General features: G+C 36.5%; 1 protein-coding gene across 7 annotated transcripts in view; it reads right to left on the bottom strand.

Annotated features, from left to right (window-relative positions):
• LOC145668849 (uncharacterized) overlaps positions 1–26,506 on the bottom strand; it is a 276,188-nt gene that overhangs the window by 177,134 nt on the left and 72,548 nt on the right. For 2 of the 7 annotated variants that reach the window (XM_081737050.1, XM_081737051.1), the window contains exon 1: positions 20,926–21,056. The exons of 2 other annotated variants lie outside the window; for them this stretch is intronic. In XM_081737050.1, coding sequence (XP_081593176.1) covers positions 20,926–20,984 — 59 coding nt within the window. In that variant the 5' untranslated portion in view covers positions 20,985–21,056. Of the gene's footprint in view, positions 1–20,925; positions 21,058–26,506 lie in introns of those variants that run through there. 3 more of the 7 variants (XM_081737056.1, XM_081737053.1, XM_081737055.1) reach the window with 3 other exon arrangements.

Raw genomic sequence — 26,506 nt, 5'->3', positions numbered from 1 at the left:
TGAGTCGTATTGCATATTTAGACCCCGATCCAGAAGGTCAACCTTCTACCCTTGACGAAGAAACAAAGAGTAGGATTCTGAAAGAGTTTCACAACCTTCCTACCGGTGGACACCAAGGTATCCATCGAACTATAGCTAAAATCAAAGCGTACTTAAAAATGAACAATATCGATCCGAAATCTTGGAAAAGACTAAACACCGATGTCGAAGAATATATAAAGAAATGTGAGTCGTGTCAAAGAAACAAACTCACCCAACCTAATGTCAAACTTCCCATGGTTTTGACCACCACTCCTGAAGTAGTATTTGAGAAATGTGCTTTAGATCTTGTAGGGCCGTTTCCTGAGAGTTCTCTCGGAAACAAATACATCTTAACATGCCAAGATGAATTATCGAAATATTTAGTGACCATTCCCCTACAGCAACAAGATGCAGAAACCGTAGCTGAAGCCTTTGTGACGAAATTTGTTTGTGTTTTCGGTATACCTCAAACCATTTTAACCGATCAAGGAACTAATTTTATGAGCGATACCTTTAAGAAAATGTGTCGCATGTTCCAGATTCAGAAACTACATACTAGTGCATTCCACCCTCAAACTAACTTCGTTGAAAGAGTTCATAGATCTCTTGCTGAGTATCTGAGGCATTATGTGTCTGAAAACCAACTGGACTGGGACGTCTGGTTGCCATACGCTGCATTTGCTTACAATACAACTCCGCATTCAGTAACTAACTATACTCCACACGAGTTGATGTTTGGCCGGATGGCTAACATCCCTGGTATATTACAGAAACAATCTACCGACATTAATTACGCGTATGATGATTACATCAAAACCCTAAAGCAGAAGCTTCAGAACAGTTACGAGTTAGCTAGATCAAAACTGAAACACGCTAAGGTTAAAAACAAAGAACAATACGATAAGACCGCCTCTCATAAAGAACAATTGTTTAAAGTAGGCGATCAAGTGTTACTTAAAGATGAATCTGTTAGAAGAGGACGATCCAAGAAATTGGGTTCACAGTGGATCGGTCCATACAAAGTAGTTAAAGTTAAAGGTGTTAATTGTACTATTGCTAATCGAAGAAAAACATTTGTAGTTCATGCTAATAGGTTAAAGTTATATTATTAGTAGATAATATTAGTAGGTAATGTAATTTCCATTTTTGTTCGCAGCCATCATGAGACATCCTCTCTCCTTGTCTGCTTGTTTGATTATATATAAAAAAAACTTTTGATTATATGTTCTGGGTATTCTCATCGAGAACTTTAATTAAATGTAATCACCCGAAAACTCCACAAGGTTGAGCAAATTTAAAAATACATACATGGTGAAAAACCAAAGAGGAATATTTAATTAACTTCATAAATTTAATTTGGTTGTTTGAAATCTAAAAATTCTCATTTTGGTATTTCAGATGTTAATTATCAATGACTCTTATTTAATTATTTACGATAATTAAATCAGATGTCATTTCATATGTTAATTATTATTAAATAGTCTTTTGAAAACTATTAATGACACTGTGTTGTCTATTAAACATAGTCAATACTCGTAGTCAGACATTTATGAAATTCCATGTTATACATTAATAAAATTATCTTGGTCCATTATTATCATCAATCAGAAAATTCTTGGTTATGTTATTAGTTTACCTTTGACTGATGGTTTAAGATTTAATATGTATAAATTAATTCCATTTTAAAGACAATAAGTATTTCTTTATACAGCCTCAAAATCCGTATTTGATTATTGAAGTATCAAAACAATATTATGGTAAAATTGATGAACATATGTTTAATACTTGTAAGGAATTAACTTCATTTTCAAGGGTTTGCAAACAAACATTTCCGCTAAAACCTACACATAGTAATGAAGACTGTGAAGTAAAACTTATTGATTTTGTTAAATCAATTCCAGCAGATTGTAACAAACGTATAGTAGAATTAAGAAATATTTTATGGATTTCATTAGATAATAATGAATGGCTATTTGCTTCGCCATTCCCAGAAAAATTAACAATAGTTTGTGGAAATGATGTGTCGAAAACTGTTTTGATTCATAAAACTGGAAAATTAACTTTAGATAGAAACTGTAAAGCTTATAGTCCAAATTCTTTAATCAGTTCTCAGGAAATATATGTAAGTAACAATACAAGTAAAGATTTGCTGCCACTACTAAATGATAGCATTGATTGTTGTATATTCTCAAACTCAAAGATCAATATTAAGAATATGGAATTTACTTTGCCATTAAATCATATCATACACAAAGTTACAGATTTACAATATGCCAGCCATCGTGTTGAGGATGTTGAAAAATTAATTAATGAACAAGAATGGCAGATAAGACAAAGTAATCATGTATTTTCTTATTCTATAGTGACTTATATAATCATGTTTACTATTTTGATATTTCTTTGTGTGTATTGTAGTTTTAAGTTTAATTGTTGTAGACATAGGAATAAATGGTGTAATTCAGACTGTATCAGAACCATATGTTTTAAGCCAACAATCATTGCAGGTGTACAATCAAATAGTCCAGCTCTTAATGCTACTTATCGAGCTGCTTCTGGTGAAATAACTTTTAACGAGGAATCACAAGATGATGATTCACCTCATCTCAATCAGAGAGTTACTAGGTCTAGGAACTATCGTTAAAATTTAATTTTGGAATTTTTTTTTTCCAAATTTTGATTGTAGTTAGTACGAAAAATTTTTGCCTTACAGTTAAAACTTAAATTTTTGCCTTCTAGTTAAAATTTTTCTTTCCCTAGGAGGAAGGACTGTAGTGGGACCGCAAATTCGCCATTTCTTTTTGCGAATAAATATTCTTTTTTTTTCATTTTTAAAACCTGCAACAGAATTCGTATTCATTTACTTCTTTAAAAATACAAATTCGTGTTGAGTGTTCTTTTTTTTCCCTAGCTGGAAACCAGACATTCTGTCTGCCTTCACGAGTTCCCCCTGTCTGACCTGTAGGTCAACAGCAGTTAAGATAAACATTCTCCCCTTCTGGTTCGATACAGAAGCTTGGTTCTTTTTCTATATTGATGTAGTCTTTTAACAAGTTAGATTATTATTATTATTATTATTATTATTAGTGGTAGAATACTGTTAAGGAAACCCATATAGATTGTGTATCTTTTTTAAATGTCATTTTTGCTTCTAAAAGGAAGATTCTTTTTCGTTCTTCGAAGCATTAAATATATATGTATGTCTTTGGTCTAAAACAAGTAAGATAAACTGTCGAAGGGTCTTGAGTTCATTATGTATAAAACCTTTCAAGTTTATTACTTGAAATCTTTTGTTTTAATATATGTTTATAGTATAAGATACTATTTGTACAATTCTCTGTAATATCTCGATGTAACCTCATTCTTCCAGAGAAAGGGGCTCACACACATAAATTCAAGGACTACACATCACATGCACACGCATGCGCACACACACAATCTTATCTTTTGCCTGGCTCCGCCCAAGGCACCTTGTTCTAGCCAATCTAGATGTTAATGGCATGGCTCGTTCCAATAGCTAGCGTCTCCGCCCCTCAGAGTGGAACTCTTCCGAGCTCCTTGTGCACCCGAACCGTGTGCAAAGCCAATAATCTTTCTTTTCAGGATACGGGTCCCCTTCGGGCTCCGCCCTAGGTACTTTTTAGATCTCCACGCATGCTCAACCTCTGACCTTACGGTCCTCGTGCAACGTTTGCACACGTTACTATTTTGCACACAGACCGTAAATTGGTGCCGCTTGCACCTCCGACCGAGGCCCTTAAAAACGCATGTTTTGGCCTCTCTCGTCGGACAACGTCCCTCTCCTGAACCCCTCAGAGACGTGCAGACTACGAGGAGTACGCAATTCGTTAGGTACGTCTCAGTTCAGGAACTTATCACGAAGAAGTCTCTAGTTGTCCATCCCTCTGCCTTCAAACCTCTCTGCCTCTACGGAGGCCTGCCTACTCAATCTCTTGGTTACCTACCTCACTACCTTGGTTTACCCAGTACTTGGCAATCTGTTTCCGAAAGCTCGATGGCTCAGCCAGGGTTCTCCCATAATTGCTGGTCGGCTTAAGAAACTGACGGTCAAAGTACTACCCTACCTAATCCTCACAGTAACTTGGCAATCTGTTTCTGAAAGCAAGATGGCTCAGCCAGGGTTCTCCCATAATTGCTGGTCTGCTTAGGAAACTGACGGCTAAAGTTACCTCCTTCCGAACTTGGCAATCTACTTCCGCAAGTTTCGCTTCAGCCCGGACTCGCTCCAGAAACTGCTGGCAAGCTTAGGAAGTTGACGGCTAAAGTTCTGTCGCACCCCTATTTGATGTGTGTTTTGACAGACTCTAAGTTTATTGCTTAGCTGGCCTAAAACGCACCGGTAGATCAAATAGTTACTCCCTGTTTGATGTCTGTTCGCAGACCGGTAGATCAAACGGTAAACCCTTACACCTTCCTTGTTTGATGTCTGTTCGCAGACCGGTAGATCAAACGGTAACCTTAATTCCTTCTGGTAACCAACTTTGTTCAAACGGTAACCTTTACACCTACCCTGTTTGATGTCTGTTCGCAGACCGGTAGATCAAACGGTAACCTGTTCCTAACCTCTGGTAGCCTACCCTATTTGATGTCTGTTCGCAGACCGGTAAATCAAATAGTATACCTCTTACCTACCTACCCACTAGGACTGATTCGTGCCCTCCCAGTCTAGTGCAGTTTTGTTTTATTTGTGAAAAGTGCTACAGTCAAGTTTGTTTGTTTATCAGTGATTTTAGTGAGTTATTTTTACTACCTATTGGAACGTCGCCACGTAAGTTAAAACTCTTTTATATAAATAGACACAGAACTTACACTATCGCCCCGGCTCTGGTTCTTGTAATTTGCTTAGAGCCAATAAACTGCAGGCTTACTGCAAGGAACATATTTTTCGAGTTTTGTTTCAAGAGATATCCCAAAGGATTGTTTGGTTATCAAACCTTAATCAGGATAACGATTCCATTGTTTCCATTAGAAGTTAAGTCTTGGCCACGGCCAACGCTACCGTGTAATACTAAGATTCTTCAGACTGTTTTGTTAGCTGAGTTCCTGTTTCCAGTATAACTTTACCGCTCGAGTTATAGTTGGTGTTTTGCAGAAACTTTGGTTGACTAAATAGAAGTATTTTGGTAAATTACAAAACTCTCTTGTGTGGGTGCCGGTCTACGCAAACGCATACCGCCGGCCCGCCACACAGTTTATACGCCACTGATGATAGTGGAGCATGAAACATTTACATATTAGTTCTCTCTCTCTCTCTCTCTCTATATATATATATATATATATATATATATATATATATATATATAATATGATCATATTTGTTCCATACCGCCACCTCATCTGATGTCACTTTAAGCACTGATTGAAGCTCAAACATCCGAGTCTCCTGACTCCGCCGCTGTATTCTATCTGCGTAATTAGGCCACATGATGCAACTATATGACAGGGTTATATGGTTTAGACCACCCTCTCGCGTCAAATAGTCATTATAAACACCTCCCCACAGGCGGATCTAGAAGCTGAAAACTGGAGGGGCCAGCTAGGATCTCTAGACTATGGTAAGTGTATCATAAGAGTAATATAAACTTCCAAAAAAAAATACAAGTAATAGCTTAAATTATTTTTGTCACTAAAAAACTGGGGTCTAGTTTAGGTCCCCCGGCTCCGGGCTAGATCTGTCACCCCACCCCACCCCGTCGTATATGACAATCCTTGATTTGCAGCTGTTTAATTTGAAAATTCACTGCATAACAACGAACATTGGTTATGGAATCTCGTGGTCGTTCCTCGAAAAATGTCCAATAATATCCATATAAAGTAGAACTTTTTTTTTTCTTAGAACGGTGAATGTGAATGTTCCATATATATTTCGTTTGATCATGATTAAAAGCATTGTGTAACTTTAAAAGAAAAAGAAGAAAAATCTTTTTTTAAAGAATGCAATGAATTGGGAAAAGCTATATAATCCCATACACTTCTACAGAAAAAAAAGTAAAGAAATTGTATTCGCTGCAAGAAAACAGTACTACATACGTATTACTACCATCCAATCAGTATACAATACATACATACAAGCACAGACTACGACGAACGAAAAAAAAAAAAAAAAGCTCTGACTTGATGCATATAAAACGACAAATGGATCATGAAAAAGAGCTTGCCTTGTGCAATATAAGCGTTGACAATATCCAGTCACGTATTCTACTATATTTATTCACGTTATGTAAAATCTGGAAAGGCATTAATATTAACGAGTTGTAAACAAAAAACATAAATAATTAAGAAATAATATACGTATGACCATAGTTATTTCTTTTACATTCCATCGTTTGATAGTACACACCATCATACAGTACACACACACACATACACACATACATACATATATATTTTATATACATATATGATATTTTTATATATAGATAAATTCAAGCACCTTGTACACTTTTGATTTACTTATACGAAGAAAAAAATATAATAATTTAAGTAGCAAATGCTGTGTTGTAGTGGGAATTCAGCAACCGAAAAATGAAACAAAAGAATATTAAGAAAAAAAAAATGGAAACAAGAAGCATAAGGTGTTGTTACTTGTACGGTGTTTCTACACACTACAATGCTCCTGTTTTCCACACAGGTTTACGGAAAATTTATTCCTACACACCACACTTCTTTTTACTTGTTTCTTTCCATGAAGTATAACACTTTGAATTGCATGGCTGAACGGGAAAAAATATTCGTTATATTGGATAGAGAATTTCTTTTTTAATATTTAGCAGAAACTGTATGGAAAACACACTACATTCGACTTCTTTTCTGAACTGCATTATTTGTGCAGAATTTCGAAACAGAACTGCATGTAGATAAATAAGATACTTAAAAAATATGCCAAAAGGGTTAGAAATGAAATCTTTAGAGTATGCCATCTAAGTTAAGAGAGATTATGAATAGGACAAAAAAAAAATATGATTAAAGAACTGGTCGAATGAGCATGTGGGGAGAAACGGACGTACCCAGAGAAAATCTACGGCCCCGATGTTGGACTGGATACCATAAACTTACTTGGTTGGGTGTCGAACCAGCACCAGGCACTGTACCACAGCCAGCGTACCCCCGCCAAAAGAGAAAATGAAATGAAATCTTTGAGTTTTACGTCCCACGCTTATGCCGGTTAGGCTAAAGAGACGGTGATGATGAATAATGAATGAAATGGTGGAATGAAGAAAGTGGGAGAACCCCGAGAAAACCCACGCACAGGGTGTTTGTCCACCACAAAGCTCACTTGGTGGGGGCTGCGATCGAACCCGGGACCCCAAGCACCAGAAGTGAACGCTCTACCACTGAGCCACCGCGGCCAAAAGAGTTACACGTACGAACACACAAAGTGGACTAAGGGTATGCAAGTCACTGACATCTCAGAGGGAAGGATATGTAACATTCAGAGCAGTTTATTATAGAAATCATATAATCAAGGAGGAGGCTACTGAAAGGAGATACATCACAGCAGTGGCGCACACAGACGTTCATCAAGCAATAGTTCAAAGCTCACAACTTCATGTGTTTATATACATATGATAAATGATTATTTTGAATATCTTGCTCAAGGGGGTAAAACCCCGAACCCCCCTTGGATACACTACTGCATTACAACATTTACATGGTGGCCGAACTAAATGAAAAAAGAAAAGTCAGTGAAGACATCCGAAGATTCGAACTATGAACCAGTCAACTGCGAGTATGTTAGTCACTCCCCTAAACCCATTATTGTTGCTGTTAATAATAATAATAATGTTTTAAATAAATCTATAATAGCAACATGCATAAAGAATATGACAATTTTGGGGGAAAGAGAAGAATTTTGAGTTCCATGAAGCTATAGAAATAATCAGAATGGTCAAAAAAAAATAAAGTATAGCTTACTTGCAGTTAATTTGCCATACTAAACAGCAAGTGCAAGCGGAGAAAATAAATTAATATGCTCTTGTAGTTCTATGTTATATTTTATCTGGAAAATTCCTATAAAACCTTTATTATTATATTCTAACGTGGGATTATTATTTGTAAAAACTAAGTTACACACAATGTTCAGCAAATTCAAGTGTTAATCACTATAAGAACGTTATCCACTCAGTAATATACGAAAACCTTTACATATGAATACTAAAAATAAATGCTACTACGTATTATGTCAATTTTTGCTCTCTGATAGAATCAATAGCATTACATTGTGAAGAGCGATCTCGTTTTACAATGAGCTTGTTCGGACTTTAGTGAGTTGTTTTCAACACTGCTGCTGTACAAGATGTCAATATTTATTGGAATCATTTGAACTTCTATCGGGAATTGAAAAAAAAAAAAAAAAAAAAAAAAGAAAGAAAAAAAAGAAAGAAAGAAAAAAAGAAATTTTTCAGAAAAAAAAAGAATACTAAGATTATGCCATTTAGGCTAAGGAAGAAGATGATCAAGGCAAGTGAATTGTAATGGAATAATTGGTGAAATTTGATTGCAGGAGGAAACGGGAGCATCCCGAGAAAACCTACATACACGATGCTGTCCACCATAAACTGATTTTGCCGGGAACGAACCAGGGATCCCTGGCACCAGAGGTATATGCTCTACTACTGTGCCACCGTTCGGGAATCGTTCCTCCACATAAAAGTAGTAATCAATCATTTTAACTTTAGCTATTAGCATTTGGTACAGGAAACTCGGACAGCATTGGGAGTGACTAATAAGTGGTTTGGAATGAAACGTTAAAATGTAGGCCTACTTAATAAACGAACTAAAGGAAAAAGTCAAAACAATTTTCACAGTTAATAAATGTTACTTTTATGGACCACAATCATTTGAAGAAACCGTACAATCGACTGCTAAATATTCAAGAAAAATTTATTCATCAGCCGTTAGCGGTCGCGATCAAACAAAATAATATATACACTACAGTATACTGACCTTTCATCATGATCACAGGCGCAGAAGTAATACCGATTGTTTGATTTACCCATAATCACACAGCTATCGAATTCTACAAGCACCCACAAATAAATCACTAAAACGTAGTAATGACTTCCTATGAACAACACGTAATAATAACGTCCTATGAAGTCTATACACACACATACACATGCACAACCAATACTAAGACACTTTAATACAGAACTGCATGTTGTAGCGCCGCAAGAACCCGTCAGGGGTTCGAGCTCAGGCGGAACCACCGGTAGGATTTTTCTAATAACAATCTGATCTTGATAAGGTTAAACCCGTCCTTGCGTGTAAGGCAAAAGGCTCGTCAAACAGTCGCTTCCTCAATATTACAAAATATTACGAGGTTCTTGAGACAGTATCAAAGTAATAAACTCAATTAATACGAATAAATAATAATTCTCTGATCACACCGATAGCAGTGGTCTGGACAGGGAGTGGTGTGATTTATGATATTAAGTCTGAGACGACGGTCTCAGTACGAGAAGGGTCGTTCAAGCCAAGAGTGGCACAATAATTCAATAACCCGACAGAGGTTATATTACAATATCACCGAGAGATACTTAGTACTTAACTGTCCGTCGGGATGTTCACTTAGACATCTTAATAGTTAATGAAATACATAGAAGAATATCTATAATTATCGTCTGGCCACACAAGTGGCTAAAAGAATCACTTACAGATTAGTACATCAAACAGAGAGAGGGAGGCGCAATAACTCCTTAACCCGGCAGGGGTTATATTGCAATTTTACAGAAAGATATTTAGTGTTAAACTGTCCGCCGTGATGTCTACTCAGATACATTATTAGTTAAAGAAATACCTAATAATATCTATAATTTAGATATGGCCACGCAAGTGACTAATAGAAACACTTCTAAATTTATAAATCAAAAGAGAGAGGGAGGTCAAACACATCCCGCTATAAATGATGACATCACGAGGGGCGGACTAAACAACAAAGTAAAAGTGCGCCTCGTTAGTATTGACAGGGTTCAAGCAAATGGGCAGTTACAGCAGTTAGGTTAGTTGAACGACCAAACGATTAGAACCAAGGATCATTTTAATTCTATCAAGTGATTTACTAGGGCTTAAGAATATCCATTTATATACTAAATATTAAGCCGATTGAGGAAGCGACTCCCCTTGGTTAAATGAACTACTACATTACAAAGAACATATTGAAAAGCCGCAAGGATAGGAAGTCGGTTCGTTGAGATGAACAAACGAGTAAGGAACACATGATTTACACTAAGAGGCACTTTCCTACCAAAGCCCTCTTACACTATGCACTGGCGACACACAACACTACTGCAAATCAAATTACACATTTTAATCGCAGATGACGCAATTAACTCCTTCACTACATTAATCTCTTGGAGTTGGCAAACTAGTAGCGGTAGTTGATAGCCCGAGCGGATTGGCTAAAAGATGTTACTCTTACCTGTGGATGGTTCAGAGAGGAGGTCGGCATCTGGCATCTCTGTCGGGACAGGATCTTGACTTACCAGGCTCATTGGTAGTCCCTTGAAAGGGGGACGGAGGTCCCCAGGAACAGACAGAACTAGGATCTAGAATATCAGTAGATTTACTCTCACGACGATCCACTGTAAGGTGTCTTACCACTTAATCGCAGTGCGTGATCTTAGCGGAGGCGTCTCTCGATAGATAAGAGAGATAGAGGATTTTATATGGTCTGTTATAGTAATAATAATATGGAAGCAGTATGATTATGTTGCGAGTTATTTATTATGAAAGAGTTCAGTTTATTTACAGACCATAATATCAAACATTAATTTGGATCACTATAATTTACTAAGCAAGATTCAGTTACAGGTTTCTACATATCCACAATTTGTACACACAGGTGTGACGGCGTCCAGGAAACAGTTCAACGAAATTAGGGCGAAGTAATTAATTTAGTCTACAACAGAAATTAAGTACGGAGTAAGAGTACGATGGCTCTCTGGGAGAGCTAGTAAAGAGACAGTACTTACTCACAAGACTTGGCGTGAAATCGGTCATCACGCCGAATACTAAACACAGCACTGGTTGGTGTTGTATAAATTCACTAGAAATGAATTTCACTATACTGCACTAGGAAAATAAAACTAGGTTACCAATAAATTTGTGACAGTCTCTCTCTGCGAAGAGTGCAGAGGACGGCCCTCCCCCACGAGGGGAGAGAGAGAGAAGCACGGACTATGTGCTCTTCGACTGCTTGGTGGTAATTGACCAACCGAAAGTTCATCCCCGAGATTTTATGTGTCAATCTAAGATGACTCAATGTTACGACAGATTGTGCAACCGTTTAGAAAAAATTCTTTAGAATCTGGTTGGATGTAAATGATGTAATGGTTCGGAACACTTGGTGAATTCTGATTGGCTAGAGGTGATCTCATCCTACTTATGATAGGCGCGCGACATTTCGGATATCGTATAGAGTTTCCAGAACGCACACACCTTCACAAAAAGAAGAAAAAAAAATACAGATATGGGTTCCAACTAAAACCAGTTAAAATTACACAACATTATACAAGAAAAGGGTGACACAAGTCCCTTACTAATAATCGGTTCAAGGGTCAATCTAGCAGCTGCGAAAGTATGAAGTCAGCGCTAAATATAGAATAAGGAGTCATATCAGAACTAAGACTCTAAGAGGGTTTGTTAACATTAATATCAGACTGATGATTCACCGGGAAACAGAGAAGTTGTTTTAAAGGGGAAAAGAGAAAGAGAAAAAAAAAGAATAATCTTATCGTCTCGTAGTTGGTTGGGAAGGGTGTCTGGAGCAGAATGCGACAGACATCTATTTCTGAATTCCTCTCGGCTTCCAAGAGTTTTTAAGAAATAAAGTTGTTCCTCTAGATTAGTAAGTGAAGAAATTTGAGAATAGATCTGGTTGATACTCACATAGCAATTGATTTACACAAGTTCTTGTAGGTTATACAAGGGAGAACTTTGTCGTGGAGTACAGGGTGTTTGCAAAAACACCGCAAAAAGTTTGGTCGAAATTTTAGCCACGACATTCGACGCCCCTTGGGAAAGAAATTTTGTACTTTATGTTAGAGTGAAGTTAACAAAATTTCGTTACAGCATCATATTTGGATTGGAATGGAAGAAAAATTTAAGTGAGTTGGAAACACTGTTAACTACTATTAAACTATCTGCAGGGTTGGCAACACTACCTTGAAATAATCAGTAATGTAAAAATAGTAAGAAATTGTTGAAAGGGGTTTGCAACACTGCTAAATACAAAATTACATAAGATTAGGATCATGATTACAACTTCGAGAAAAACACTTACGTAACTAATACATAGATAGATATGATGATAGAAATAACTTTTAAAACACTTATCTAAGCTAAAGTATATATACAAATTTATACTAAGTAAAAGATGTATAAAAGGTCAGAGTGAACTCAGAATATCACACTGACGATACACATATTATCAATATCAACTAAAAATTAAACTATATATAGATATATAGGTAGTTGGACCCATCAATTACAAACACATACACAATAAAATTTATCATTAGTAACTACCTCAAACGACAAGTATACATATATTAAAATGGCTACAATAATATAGTATCAACATAACAATTTTACAAGATTAATATCGGTTACGGTTATTATATACACTCACTATCTACAACAATTATTTAGATATAAAATCTCGATTGTGAGTGAATCACAAATTTGAAAAATTACTACATGACTCTACAAATGGTTATATACGTATAGTACAAAGAATTCCCTAGTTGGTACGATTTGTTCCTACATATTTACAAACTAAGTCTTGTCTATAAAGATATACAAAGATTAACAAGGCCAATACAACATGATTTCATATAACTACATTATACCTATTAAAACACTATAGCGAGGGATAACACAAAAGACCTCAATTATATACAGTACACATGCATAGATATATATATATATATATTTTTTTTTTACACAATTTTTATAGTTATTATTATGATACGAGTTCCTATATATACAAATGATATACACGTATGTAAAGAAAAGGGATGACCCATACTAAATTAATATAATCAGATATTAAACCCAAGGAACACGCGATTATGCTATACAAATCAATTATAACTACATATGGAATATATATAGATAATAAATATTTACACGCAATTTTTTTTTTTTTTTACTAATCAAAAATCATTCGATAGTTGTATGCTTAACCTACCTAGACATTCAAGAAACTGCACGTTTCCTGAACGAAGTTTCACTACGTATACATATAGAATTACTGAATTAACAAAAGATTTGGGTGACTTCTATATGATAAAAAGTACAAGAATCAATTACATAAAAATTTCTAGAGATAATAAACACTACATAGAATCTCAAGATTTAATTCATTATTTTTTTTTTTTTTTTTTATGTAAATTTTCCTTTTCTCTACGTTTTGTTTTTTTGGATACTTTAATTAAAATTTACACATTATTACAGACTCCAAAAATTGTCAAAACAAACCATTAGTTATACGATAAGAAGGGAGCCAGTTTGTTTTTATGTTCTTCTAGTCTTTACCAAAATTGGGTCACTGGGACTCCCGGAGGTCGAAGGTTATCCACTACCGGAGGGTAGTTGAGAATTGACACTCAGATGTTTTCTCTTTTTTGTTTTTTTTTTTTTACTACTACACTCCACGCTGAGGTCAGGGTGGTGTGAAGAACAAGAAATTATACTACAGCCCTGTCTGGTAAGGGTCTGGTTTTTCTTTAAACAGAGAACGGCCAAAAGAAGAATTTCTCTGTTTTCCTACAAGCTTTCGAACGAAATGAAGGCGGATTTCTTTTAGCGCGAAAGGGATAAGCTAAAACATATATATACTTTATAACATTCATCCCTTAAACAATTAGGATTCAGTACGGGACAGCGTATGAATATTTCAAAATGAACCCCTTTTAAATAATATTTATATGGAACACAACTCAATACAGGGTGTTCATAAACTAGATGGCAATTTTACAGCTACGTCAAAAAAATACCTAAATTACAATATGACGTAAACGACCAATATACAAAATCAATTATTGTCTAAACTTTCAACACTTTTATTTAACAATATGCCAATTAACGCGTGGTTCAATATTATTGTTTAGTGACTATTGTCACGCAGTTGAACGAACGCTTAACAAAATCAATCAATTAAATCATCTCAATTTATAGAATGAACTACCACAAATAATTAATCAACGCAGTTGAACAGACACTTAATTAACGTAATCAAATAAATCGTCTCAATTTATAAAATGAACTGCTACAAATAATTAATCGATAAGAGAGGTAGAGTTACAATATAGAACTTTAAATCAACATATATTTAATTGTACTATTCGCACAGAGGTACTTCGCTTTTACGTCATTCTATTAACAAAGGAACCAATATAACTGAAGTACTGACGTTTAGAAGTGAATAAATTTAAATATAACTTCAGGCAATTATCTTGTTGCCTTATTTTGATAACAACTACCTTTTACAGCAAAAATATTGATATCATTCAATTGGTAGGTCTGAATTTCAACCTGGATATTCACCAAAAATTCATATTAATTATAACATATAATAGATATCAAAATACAATTATCACATGCATTATAACGCATAATATATCAAATGTCATTATCATATTTATTATAATGTATATTCACGTTAGAATATTATTAGAATTACAGCTTAACATGTCTATTCCTAGTAAATACAATAATCAATATATCCAAATGATAAAAATAGAATGTGCCACAACTTATAGAAATACAATCGAACGGGAATAGACTATAATTACTTAAATACATTTAAGAACAATTAATACAACTCAACGAGAATTCCTTACAGGAGACATGATGTCGACTCTTAGATACAAATTAAGTTGGCACTCGGACGGCAGGAGGCAAGAGAGGTATAATAAGGATTACTTTTAGCCTATTATCTAATATTAACTCATATGACCCTGGGACTTACATTTACTTCGCATTTATTCATAACTTTAACTTTGAGGAATTTAACCGCGTATTTACATTTTAGAGACCTTTTGGGATATCTAGATGCACAAAAGAACGATTTATCATTTCAAAATAGGAGACAAGAAAGAGTTTATATGCAATTACACAATTACAAAATGATCAACAATGCACTTATTTTCTAAACAGGGCGGCTGTATCTGACATTTAGGCCCGATAAGGATTTCATTCTAGAAAATAACTCGATTCCTGGACTTGCAAAAACATTTCTTTTACTCATGATATTATAACATCACTAATTTACTCGGAAGCTAGAAAACATAACAATACTTGACACATTGAACAAGCGAATTTAATTATCTCTTCGGACAACCTTAGATTTTTAAGGACTCGTGTCTGGACTCATTAGGGAGCAAGAGTGCTCAAGAGGATTAGGTCTTACACAAACGCACCTTTGATTAGATTAGGCACTCGCGAGCAAGAACATTTATGACCATTAAAATACAACATTAGCTTCCAAACATATCATTACCATCTCGAAAAGCACATAGTTAAAACTTTAACACCATAGGGTGTCTTTCGAACGAAACACTGGGCTTCCTTCCGAAAGAACCAAACATTCTCTGGTCGTTCGTTAGTAAACAGAACGATAATAAACAGCTTCGGGACCTAGGGGGTCCATGTCGACCTGGGATGTAATAGGAGGGTCCCGTACCTTTAAGGGGGTAAGCCTTCTCAAAGATCCGGCTTAACATCCTTACAATTACGCGGACGCACCAGTATACAATAAGGTCGATATAACAGAGGATCCACATCAGAGATTGCGCGATTCTCAGCTAATACAAGCGATAGAAACAAGCGGCAATTTTCTGAAACGACCAATTTACGCTTTGGGGCTGATAATTATAGTTAATTATCACGTTTGATGGAATTGGTACAATAAGATCGATTCAACGGAGTATAATCATCAGAGATGGCGCGGTTCTCAGCTAATACAAGCGATAGAAACAGGCGGCAATTCTCTGGACGACCAATGTACGCTTTGGGGCTGATAATTATAGTTAATTATCACGTTTGATGGAATTGGTACTCCTTTTAGGAAAGGGAATTGACACATCCTAACCTAATCTATACTCCATGAATTATTACTGGAACAAGGGAGAGGTATGATCACCGTCTCAATATTTTCCGACAGGGTGTCTCCCAACGACACGTTCCAAAATTAGATAGCTCGCTAAAATTTACAAAATAATTACACAACTCGAGGCATTAGCACTCGGCAAGGAATAGCAAAATTAATAACAATACTACAGAGCACGGTTTTACGTCCTGAACAAATGAAATTATTAACACAATGACTACGGTCGAATTTGTCGTGACCGGAAAGTAATAAATTTATAGATAATGCAACTTCTGACATAATGAATAAGAAAAGATTCATTGACTAATAATGTCGACTAATAAATTATTTAAACGTCTCCTTAATTAATAACAATAGCTAAGCACAAACGGAATTGTTAGGATTAATCTTTCTACTACATTAAGTTCACGTATTTCTTCCTTAATAAAACAGCCTTACACTGGCAATTAAAATTTACAAGAGCTTTATTAAAATTACAAAACTTTGATGCCATGGACTTCAAAAGCAATAACGCATATCCTAATACTTTACGCTCTTTCATTCAATCAAAATACAAGGGACTTCGCGGTCTTAGAATACAGGGTACTATACTTCAGGGGTGTCCCACATTAGTGTTGTCTTTATTCAAACACGACTTAAAATAATAAAATAACGAGTTAGGCTTAATATTACAACAACTTATTAAGAATGGTCTCTACTTAAAACAAATTACTAGACCGAATTTATTGCCCTTTTAAACTTTCAATCTTGGTATACTTAATCCTCTCATAATTAACAAAAAGCACGTCCATTCATAAACAATAAAATTAAATTGGCCTCCAAGAAAATTTAAGATAATTTGAAAACTTCAAAATCACAATAATGAACTTTTTACTGAGTAACGAAACATATTAAGGCGTTAGTTCATATAGTTCGTGTAAGGAATCTCTTTAGCAACTAACATAATATTTAATTTACCATTAACGCTGAGAAGCCAGCCGGGGAAAGATCAAGAATTTACCCACAATCAAAGAACTAACAACGCGTGAGTATAAGGACTCACAGAATGAAAATTTCAAAATAAATTTCAAAATTTCAATGATGTTTGTTTTGACTGACTTGTTCATTAATTACACAAGCAGAATTTGAATACTTGGAGTTCCTACACCAGCCTTACGACTGATGATTCTTGAAATGAATCTCGCGAAAATCCATTGCAAGAATCGAACTCAGAATACGTTGAGAAGCTTTGAATACAGAACGGGATAGCTTTCATCTCGATAGGTGGAGAAGAAGTATCCGTTCCGTATTTTGGCGCCATAAACCTTCTCAAGGTATTGTGTTGATATTTTTCCCTACAGTTTTTTTTGAATACTAAGGCAGTACACAACCGAGGAATATTAACCAACACATTTCCTTTTTCTCACTTTTTCTTTTCACAAAATATATAGATATATATATTCTTTTTTTTTTTGTTTGTTTTGCCCAGCTGGGGAACTAACAGAGAACAGATGTTTTCTCTCTGTGTTGAAGAAAAAGGAACGAACTATTCTTTTGATATATGGACTGTTTCTTTTTCCTTCCCTCATTGACTTCTCTAGAACAAGCAAAATGATAGCTAAACTTTCAGGGTAGAAGGGGGCACTTGCCCAACGCAACACATTAACACAAAATGTTTACTTTTAAATTTAAATTTCAAGCAACTTAATAGGAAACCTGTCATTTCAATTAACACAATTGAAACATTAAATTATACGTTACTCATCTAGAATATAGATGTGACCCTAAGCAAACAATATAACACAATGAAACTAATAATATAAATAACTCCTGCTTTGTCATTTACAAACGCAACATAAGATGATATAAAACAATACCAATTACACATTTTTAGATGACGAGCTAATAATCGTATCCCACTGCTGCTAAACCATTTATGTAGCGCCGCAAGAACCCGTCAGGGGTTCGAGCTCAGGCGGAACCACCGGTAGGATTTTTCTAATAACAATCTGATCTTGATAAGGTTAAACCCGTCCTTGCGTGTAAGGCAAAAGGCTCGTCAAACAGTCGCTTCCTCAATATTACAAAATATTACGAGGTTCTTGAGACAGTATCAAAGTAATAAACTCAATTAATACGAATAAATAATAATTCTCTGATCACACCGATAGCAGTGGTCTGGACAGGGAGTGGTGTGATTTATGATATTAAGTCTGAGACGACGGTCTCAGTACGAGAAGGGTCGTTCAAGCCAAGAGTGGCACAATAATTCAATAACCCGACAGAGGTTATATTACAATATCACCGAGAGATACTTAGTACTTAACTGTCCGTCGGGATGTTCACTTAGACATCTTAATAGTTAATGAAATACATAGAAGAATATCTATAATTATCGTCTGGCCACACAAGTGGCTAAAAGAATCACTTACAGATTAGTACATCAAACAGAGAGAGGGAGGCGCAATAACTCCTTAACCCGGCAGGGGTTATATTGCAATTTTACAGAAAGATATTTAGTGTTAAACTGTCCGCCGTGATGTCTACTCAGATACATTATTAGTTAAAGAAATACCTAATAATATCTATAATTTAGATATGGCCACGCAAGTGACTAATAGAAACACTTCTAAATTTATAAATCAAAAGAGAGAGGGAGGTCAAACACATCCCGCTATAAATGATGACATCACGAGGGGCGGACTAAACAACAAAGTAAAAGTGCGCCTCGTTAGTATTGACAGGGTTCAAGCAAATGGGCAGTTACAGCAGTTAGGTTAGTTGAACGACCAAACGATTAGAACCAAGGATCATTTTAATTCTATCAAGTGATTTACTAGGGCTTAAGAATATCCATTTATATACTAAATATTAAGCCGATTGAGGAAGCGACTCCCCTTGGTTAAATGAACTACTACATTACAAAGAACATATTGAAAAGCCGCAAGGATAGGAAGTCGGTTCGTTGAGATGAACAAACGAGTAAGGAACACATGATTTACACTAAGAGGCACTTTCCTACCAAAGCCCTCTTACACTATGCACTGGCGACACACAACACTACTGCAAATCAAATTACACATTTTAATCGCAGATGACGCAATTAACTCCTTCACTACATTAATCTCTTGGAGTTGGCAAACTAGTAGCGGTAGTTGATAGCCCGAGCGGATTGGCTAAAAGATGTTACTCTTACCTGTGGATGGTTCAGAGAGGAGGTCGGCATCTGGCATCTCTGTCGGGACAGGATCTTGACTTACCAGGCTCATTGGTAGTCCCTTGAAAGGGGGACGGAGGTCCCCAGGAACAGACAGAACTAGGATCTAGAATATCAGTAGATTTACTCTCACGACGATCCACTGTAAGGTGTCTTACCACTTAATCGCAGTGCGTGATCTTAGCGGAGGCGTCTCTCGATAGATAAGAGAGATAGAGGATTTTATATGGTCTGTTATAGTAATAATAATATGGAAGCAGTATGATTATGTTGCGAGTTATTTATTATGAAAGAGTTCAGTTTATTTACAGACCATAATATCAAACATTAATTTGGATCACTATAATTTACTAAGCAAGATTCAGTTACAGGTTTCTACATATCCACAATTTGTACACACAGGTGTGACGGCGTCCAGGAAACAGTTCAACGAAATTAGGGCGAAGTAATTAATTTAGTCTACAACAGAAATTAAGTACGGAGTAAGAGTACGATGGCTCTCTGGGAGAGCTAGTAAAGAGACAGTACTTACTCACAAGACTTGGCGTGAAATCGGTCATCACGCCGAATACTAAACACAGCACTGGTTGGTGTTGTATAAATTCACTAGAAATGAATTTCACTATACTGCACTAGGAAAATAAAACTAGGTTACCAATAAATTTGTGACAGTCTCTCTCTGCGAAGAGTGCAGAGGACGGCCCTCCCCCACGAGGGGAGAGAGAGAGAAGCACGGACTATGTGCTCTTCGACTGCTTGGTGGTAATTGACCAACCGAAAGTTCATCCCCGAGATTTTATGTGTCAATCTAAGATGACTCAATGTTACGACAGATTGTGCAACCGTTTAGAAAAAATTCTTTAGAATCTGGTTGGATGTAAATGATGTAATGGTTCGGAACACTTGGTGAATTCTGATTGGCTAGAGGTGATCTCATCCTACTTATGATAGGCGCGCGACATTTCGGATATCGTATAGAGTTTCCAGAACGCACACACCTTCACAAAAAGAAGAAAAAAAAAATACAGATATGGGTTCCAACTAAAACCAGTTAAAATTACACAACATTATACAAGAAAAGGGTGACACAAGTCCCTTACTAATAATCGGTTCAAGGGTCAATCTAGCAGCTGCGAAAGTATGAAGTCAGCGCTAAATATAGAATAAGGAGTCATATCAGAACTAAGACTCTAAGAGGGTTTGTTAACATTAATATCAGACTGATGATTCACCGGGAAACAGAGAAGTTGTTTTAAAGGGGAAAAGAGAAAGAGAAAAAAAAAGAATAATCTTATCGTCTCGTAGTTGGTTGGGAAGGGTGTCTGGAGCAGAATGCGACAGACATCTATTTCTGAATTCCTCTCGGCTTCCAAGAGTTTTTAAGAAATAAAGTTGTTCCTCTAGATTAGTAAGTGAAGAAATTTGAGAATAGATCTGGTTGATACTCACATAGCAATTGATTTACACAAGTTCTTGTAGGTTATACAAGGGAGAACTTTGTCGTGGAGTACAGGGTGTTTGCAAAAACACCGCAAAAAGTTTGGTCGAAATTTTAGCCACGACAATGTTAACCCACCCTTCTTTCTGGCGTGTATCATTCATGATTTCCCTGAAGCTGCCTTTCCTGGAATTCATACTTTACAAGGTCTGTAGGATATACTTACAACTACTCACTCACGTGACTGAAAAGAACTGTGCCAAAATTAGACTGCTACTTGTCAACTGATTGGACAACTGACCTGTGCCCCCGAGGGTTTTTCTGTCAGAGCGCGTCAACCCCTTGCTGCTACCGGCAAGTCAGTTGTTGTTAGGTATCCACAAAGAAATACCCACACGTGTTATGTAGTACATTCTTCTGATAAAAATCTTGCAACAGCATAATTTCGCGCCACTGCTCTCTCTTCTTTGAAATTAATTATAAAACCAAACACAAAATGAAAGTTTCCAGAACAATAGAATCATATTGTGCCATAACATAAATATTGGACCAGAATACGCGACAAAACGTACTAGCGACAAAACGTACCACCGACAAAACGTACCACTTACCCTGAGGGATGCTTGTGAAGGGTTTTCTAAAAACACTTTAAATAATGACAAGCGACAAAACGTACCACTTGCCTGGAGGGCTAGTTGCGAAGAGTCTTCCAATCAGCCATCAAATAATGTCAGGCGACAAAACGTACCACTTCATAGGACGGTATATATATCGGCCAAAATAAGGTTAAAACTTGAACAGATTGGTGGTGAGAAAAGTGCCGATGCAAGACCAAGACTAAGACTGAGACCATACCTGCAAGATTTTCGCCAGACCAAGACCACCAAGAATCTTGTATATTCTATGCAATATTTGAATATTTGCTGATTTCCATCACACTTTATCCAGGCTTTGGACAAGGGACGGATAGGTATTATTAGAGGGGCGCGGGCGCTTTCTCCCACAAGGGCCACCAGCATCTCAATGTCACAAATCAAGTTGCACAGTTTTCTTTCTACAGTAAGTCAATAGTATTAACAATTGACAATTAAAACCTGATTTTCTTTCATCAGTATATTATTCTGAATTGTTCAAAATATTATATGAAGTTCAAGGAGAACGTATACTATATTACAAAATTAGCAGATGTTTTAGTGTACTAGTTTTTGATGCTACTGTATCTATCATTTTTGCATTCGAATTTTTTTTAATAAATCTTTTTCAATAGACATCAACATAAATGTTTTTAAATGTTCCTGAGACATGGCACTCGTTAGCCTATTTTTAATGTATTTCAGTTTATTTCAGTTTTGAAAAAAAATTCTTTCACATGTTACCTAAGTTACGGGCAAAGTCAAAAAAAAAAAATATATATATATATATGCTGGAAACCTGGATAAGTATTACTGCAAAATTTACAATTCTGCAAAATTAAAAGCAGCACATTGGACAATTTTGCAACACGTTTTGCATTCGCTTTCCTTGTAAACAAACGTATTTTCTTCTAATTCTGAATCACTTGCACCATCAGCACAGTCATTTTTTCTCGGTTGTGCTCATCATCAAGACCGACTTTCAAGGATATCCACGTCCTTCAAAAGTTCAAGAGAATACATTTATAGTATCCTTGGAAACTTCTTTACTGAAGTTTTTCAGAAAATATGTAAGTTTATCGAAAGGCACGTCTGGAAGTTCTGTCACTTGGTTGAAGTGTCTAGGGTCCAAAGAATCCATAAAGTACATTGCTTCTTGAATCTTGAAGAAATACTCAAAACTACCATGTCCAATATTGGGTTGAATGCTTCGATGCAGTACCTGGTCATTGCAGGGGCGGATCCAGAGGGGGGCGATCGGGGCGATCGCCCCTCTCCCCAGAAGAGGAAACTTTCTTATTTTATATATATATAAATAAAACCCATCCCGAAGTTTGGAGCCCTTAAAAGTAGCAGCATGACAACCCACCGCCCCCCCAGAAGTCGGTCCTGGATCCGCCCCTGGGTCATTGGATAGAAGCAGCTTCATCTTCATATTCACAGGAAAAATCTTTGTCCATCTCTGAAGGCAAATTGTCGACAGGTCAATAGAAAAAAAGAAATCACGTTCTAAGTCTTCAAATTTGTTGGCTAAAGGAGACGGTGATTATGAGAAATGAATGAAATGGTGGAATGAAGAAAGTGGGAGGAAACGGGAGAACCCCGAGAAAACCCACGCACATGGTGTTTGTCCACCACAAAGTTCACTTGGCGGGGGCTGGGATCGAACCCGGGGCCCCAAGCACCAGAGGTGAACGCTCTACCACTGAGCCACCGCGGCCCCCACACGTGTAACTGAGTTCCTTAGTGGTTAAGCGGTTAGCGTATGCGCCTTTGTCGTGGGAGACCTGGGTTCGATTCCTGGCTGGAGCTCATGTGCTTCGGATTTCCCGTAAATCAGTATGTCCCGTCTCATATAGCCTCGCTGCTAAAAGGGCCGTTAAACTCAAAATCAACTGAATCACACGTGTAACTGGTCATAGGTGAACTGAAAAAATCCGAATATTGTCCTTGCATGTTACTTGAGCCATCGGTTGAATTTCAAGTACACTTCTTAATATCAAGGTTCAACTTCTGCAGAATTTCCAGCAGTAAACCGCAAGGACACTGGCCAGTGGTAAAACTTAGATATGCATTTCACAATGACAACAATACTTTTGTTTAACAACCATTTTAACAACATACCGTAAAACATAGCACTGACCTGAAACTACTATATCTTGAGTAGTGTCTAATAGAACAGAAAATATTGAAGCTTGAGAGACTTCTTTCCAAATATCTTCTCCGATAAGTGTGCTGATAGTGTAACTGTACCAAAATTCTGCTCATAATATTTTTCGTATAAACGCAAATTCTGCGTTAGAGCGTGATGCGACGTTCGTCTGAATTCGTACACTTTGTGCAGTGTATGCTTCTTGTTGATTGTGCTGCCGCCTAGTGGTGTTAAAAGACAGGATAGAAGAAGAGGAAGAGGAAAGTTATGAGAGGACAACTAGTTTTTCGGTGTGTTGTGTTGATGTGTGTGAATATGAGTGACTCAGCTATTTTGCTGATCACTATATTATCTCGTCCTCAGATGTTGTTTTAAGTGAAATATTAGTTACCTTGTAATTTAGACATTCGTCACTGTCTTCGAATATGTAGAAATTATTAACGAAAACAGTATCATTGACTTAAACATTTTGGCAATTCTTATGCTACTCATTATCAAAACAAATTAGCCCCAAGTGGTATCTTATAATAACGAGAGGGCGTGTTGGAGACTAAAAAGAAAGCACAAAGGACTTGGAAGGTGGTACTAAAACGCAACGGACATGTAGTAATCGACCAACACAAAAATTTTGCAAAACTAGCCAACTCCTGATCAAAACCACGACATAATGTCATCAATGTGTTCACTTGCAATAACCGTCTACTAAATTCTCAATATTGGTAAAAAGGACGATCTTGGTCAGTGGATTCGACGGATATACAGTGTTCCAACCTAAAATGTGATCACGTCTTTCACCAAGCCATGGCGGACAATATAACGAAGTGAGTAATAAAGTGCACTTACAAACTCATTACGTAAACGGGGCGAATAATATAAGGGAAAGATTGTTTATCTCAGGTACGCTTATTCATTTTAAATAAATGGCACATTAAGATATACATTTGTCAGTTTTTCTTTTACAGATTGCATGACGTAATAAGAAGGTGATTGTTGGATAACCTGTGCATGGTTCTTGAAAGTAGGTGATGCTCTCGTCTATTTTCACAATACGTCTTAGATCTTCACCCAGGTGGTTCCCGTCCGAATCTGGACCGTAACGGTGAGGTGTATCGCACCTTCCTTAAGCGATCGTCGTGGGGACGAACTTTCCGTACCCGTGAATAAAATAGTGCAAAGCTGTATTATTTGCGGGCGGGGAATAGGGAGTTCTTCACGGAGGCCGATTGAGGACGGTGTGCACCATGCAGCGCTATGCTGCTCGAACCCGGATACCGTTAATAGAATGGCTAAGCCCTTCACAGGGACTAAAGTCTCAATTGAAAAGGTACACGGATCGAACCCTTCACCGTAATAGAATGGCGTTTCCCTCCAGGGACGGATCAATTAATAATTATTCACGTTTTTATTAATTGATTCGTAACGGATGTGACATCTGGGAGAGGATCTAAGCGTAATATTTGACAGGTTTTATTTCTCATGATATGCTATATGCGCTAAATTGGTGTTTGTTGTGTTTGTATACTTGTAACTTGCAATCATGGCAGAAAGTGAAAATTTGAGTCTGCAAACTTTGCTTGAAGCTATTAACGACATTAAGCAATCACTTAATGATGCTGTTAACGATACTAAAGAACAAATGCAATCACTTAATGGTAGCGTAAATGACACTAAGCAATCACTTAATGGTGCAGTGAATGAAACCCAAGCTCAGATAGAAAAATTTTCTCACGATCTTACAGGTAAATTAGAAACGTTAGAACATAGAATGGATGGGCGAATTCAGACACTGTCGACTGAGTTAGTACAAATGAGAAGTGAAATAGACAGGGTTAGTCGTACTTGTGCGGATAACTTTGAAAAACTGTCAGCACAGTTTCAGGAGAAATTAAATGTGCAAGAAACAAAGGTTGATGAAGTTAAGCTTGCCGTGAAAAATAATGAAGACAAAATACGTTTTGTCAACGCTAGAGCTAATCAGTTAGGAGATCAAGTTAGGGACACTGAGGAACGTATTATAATGATTGGAAATAAAGTTAAGGATTTAAGTTCCGATGTCGATTTAGTGAATGATAAAGCTGAGCGAGCGCAGGAAAAAGTGGGTGAACACGAAAGTAGAATCACGAAATTAGATCAAAGTGTTCGTGAAATTTATGATGTAAGTATTGCAACACGAGAAATAGCTCATCATACTCAAACGATAATAGATGATGTTAAGGGTGAAGTAGAAAGTAAATTCGAGATAGTAAATCAAGAGGTCAGAAACTTGCGCGTGAGTATGATCAAAAGTCAAATTAGGTCATCTACGTTCGTGGGAAATGTAAAGCCCGAGGCAGAAATTAAAGAAGAAAAAGTTGATACCAGTGTACGTAAAAATACCAACCCTTTTCTCGACTATGATGTTAGTTCGGTGTTAAGTGCAAACGATTCTTCGGACTCTCACAGTGATAATAGCTTTGTTGGGGTAAAAACAATCAAACGGAGGAAAAAGCGAGAAAGAAAAGTAGCTTTGAAATTACGAGATTTAGAATCTTTCGAGAAATTCTCCGGTCACGAGAATGAATTGACTGCCACTGCGTTCTTACGTAAGTTTGAAGATCAAGCTTCGCTTATGTCAATTTCTCGCAGTCAATATTTAGACATTATCAAATTTTTGTTAACTGGTTCTGCACAAAATTGGTACATAAACAATTGTGGGTTTTTCACTTCTTACGATCGTTTTGCCGAATTGTTCAAATTAGAGTTTGAGAATGAACAGGTTCGCGCTAACAAGCTAATGGTATTGCAATACAAACCCTATGATGCAAAAGTTGACGGAAGTGTGTACAATTTTGTGTCATATAGATGTAATAAGATACAAGAAATCAATCCCGACATAAAAGAATCGTTGGCTATCAGTATGATTCTTAATTTGATTCCACCTTACTACCGGCGTCAG

Source organism: Thermobia domestica, chromosome 13 (assembly GCF_964235325.1).
Source record: "Thermobia domestica chromosome 13, izTheDome1.hap1.1, whole genome shotgun sequence".
Classification (NCBI taxonomy): Eukaryota; Metazoa; Arthropoda; class Insecta; order Zygentoma; family Lepismatidae; genus Thermobia; species Thermobia domestica.
This window is presented reverse-complemented; position numbering and strand designations above follow the sequence as displayed.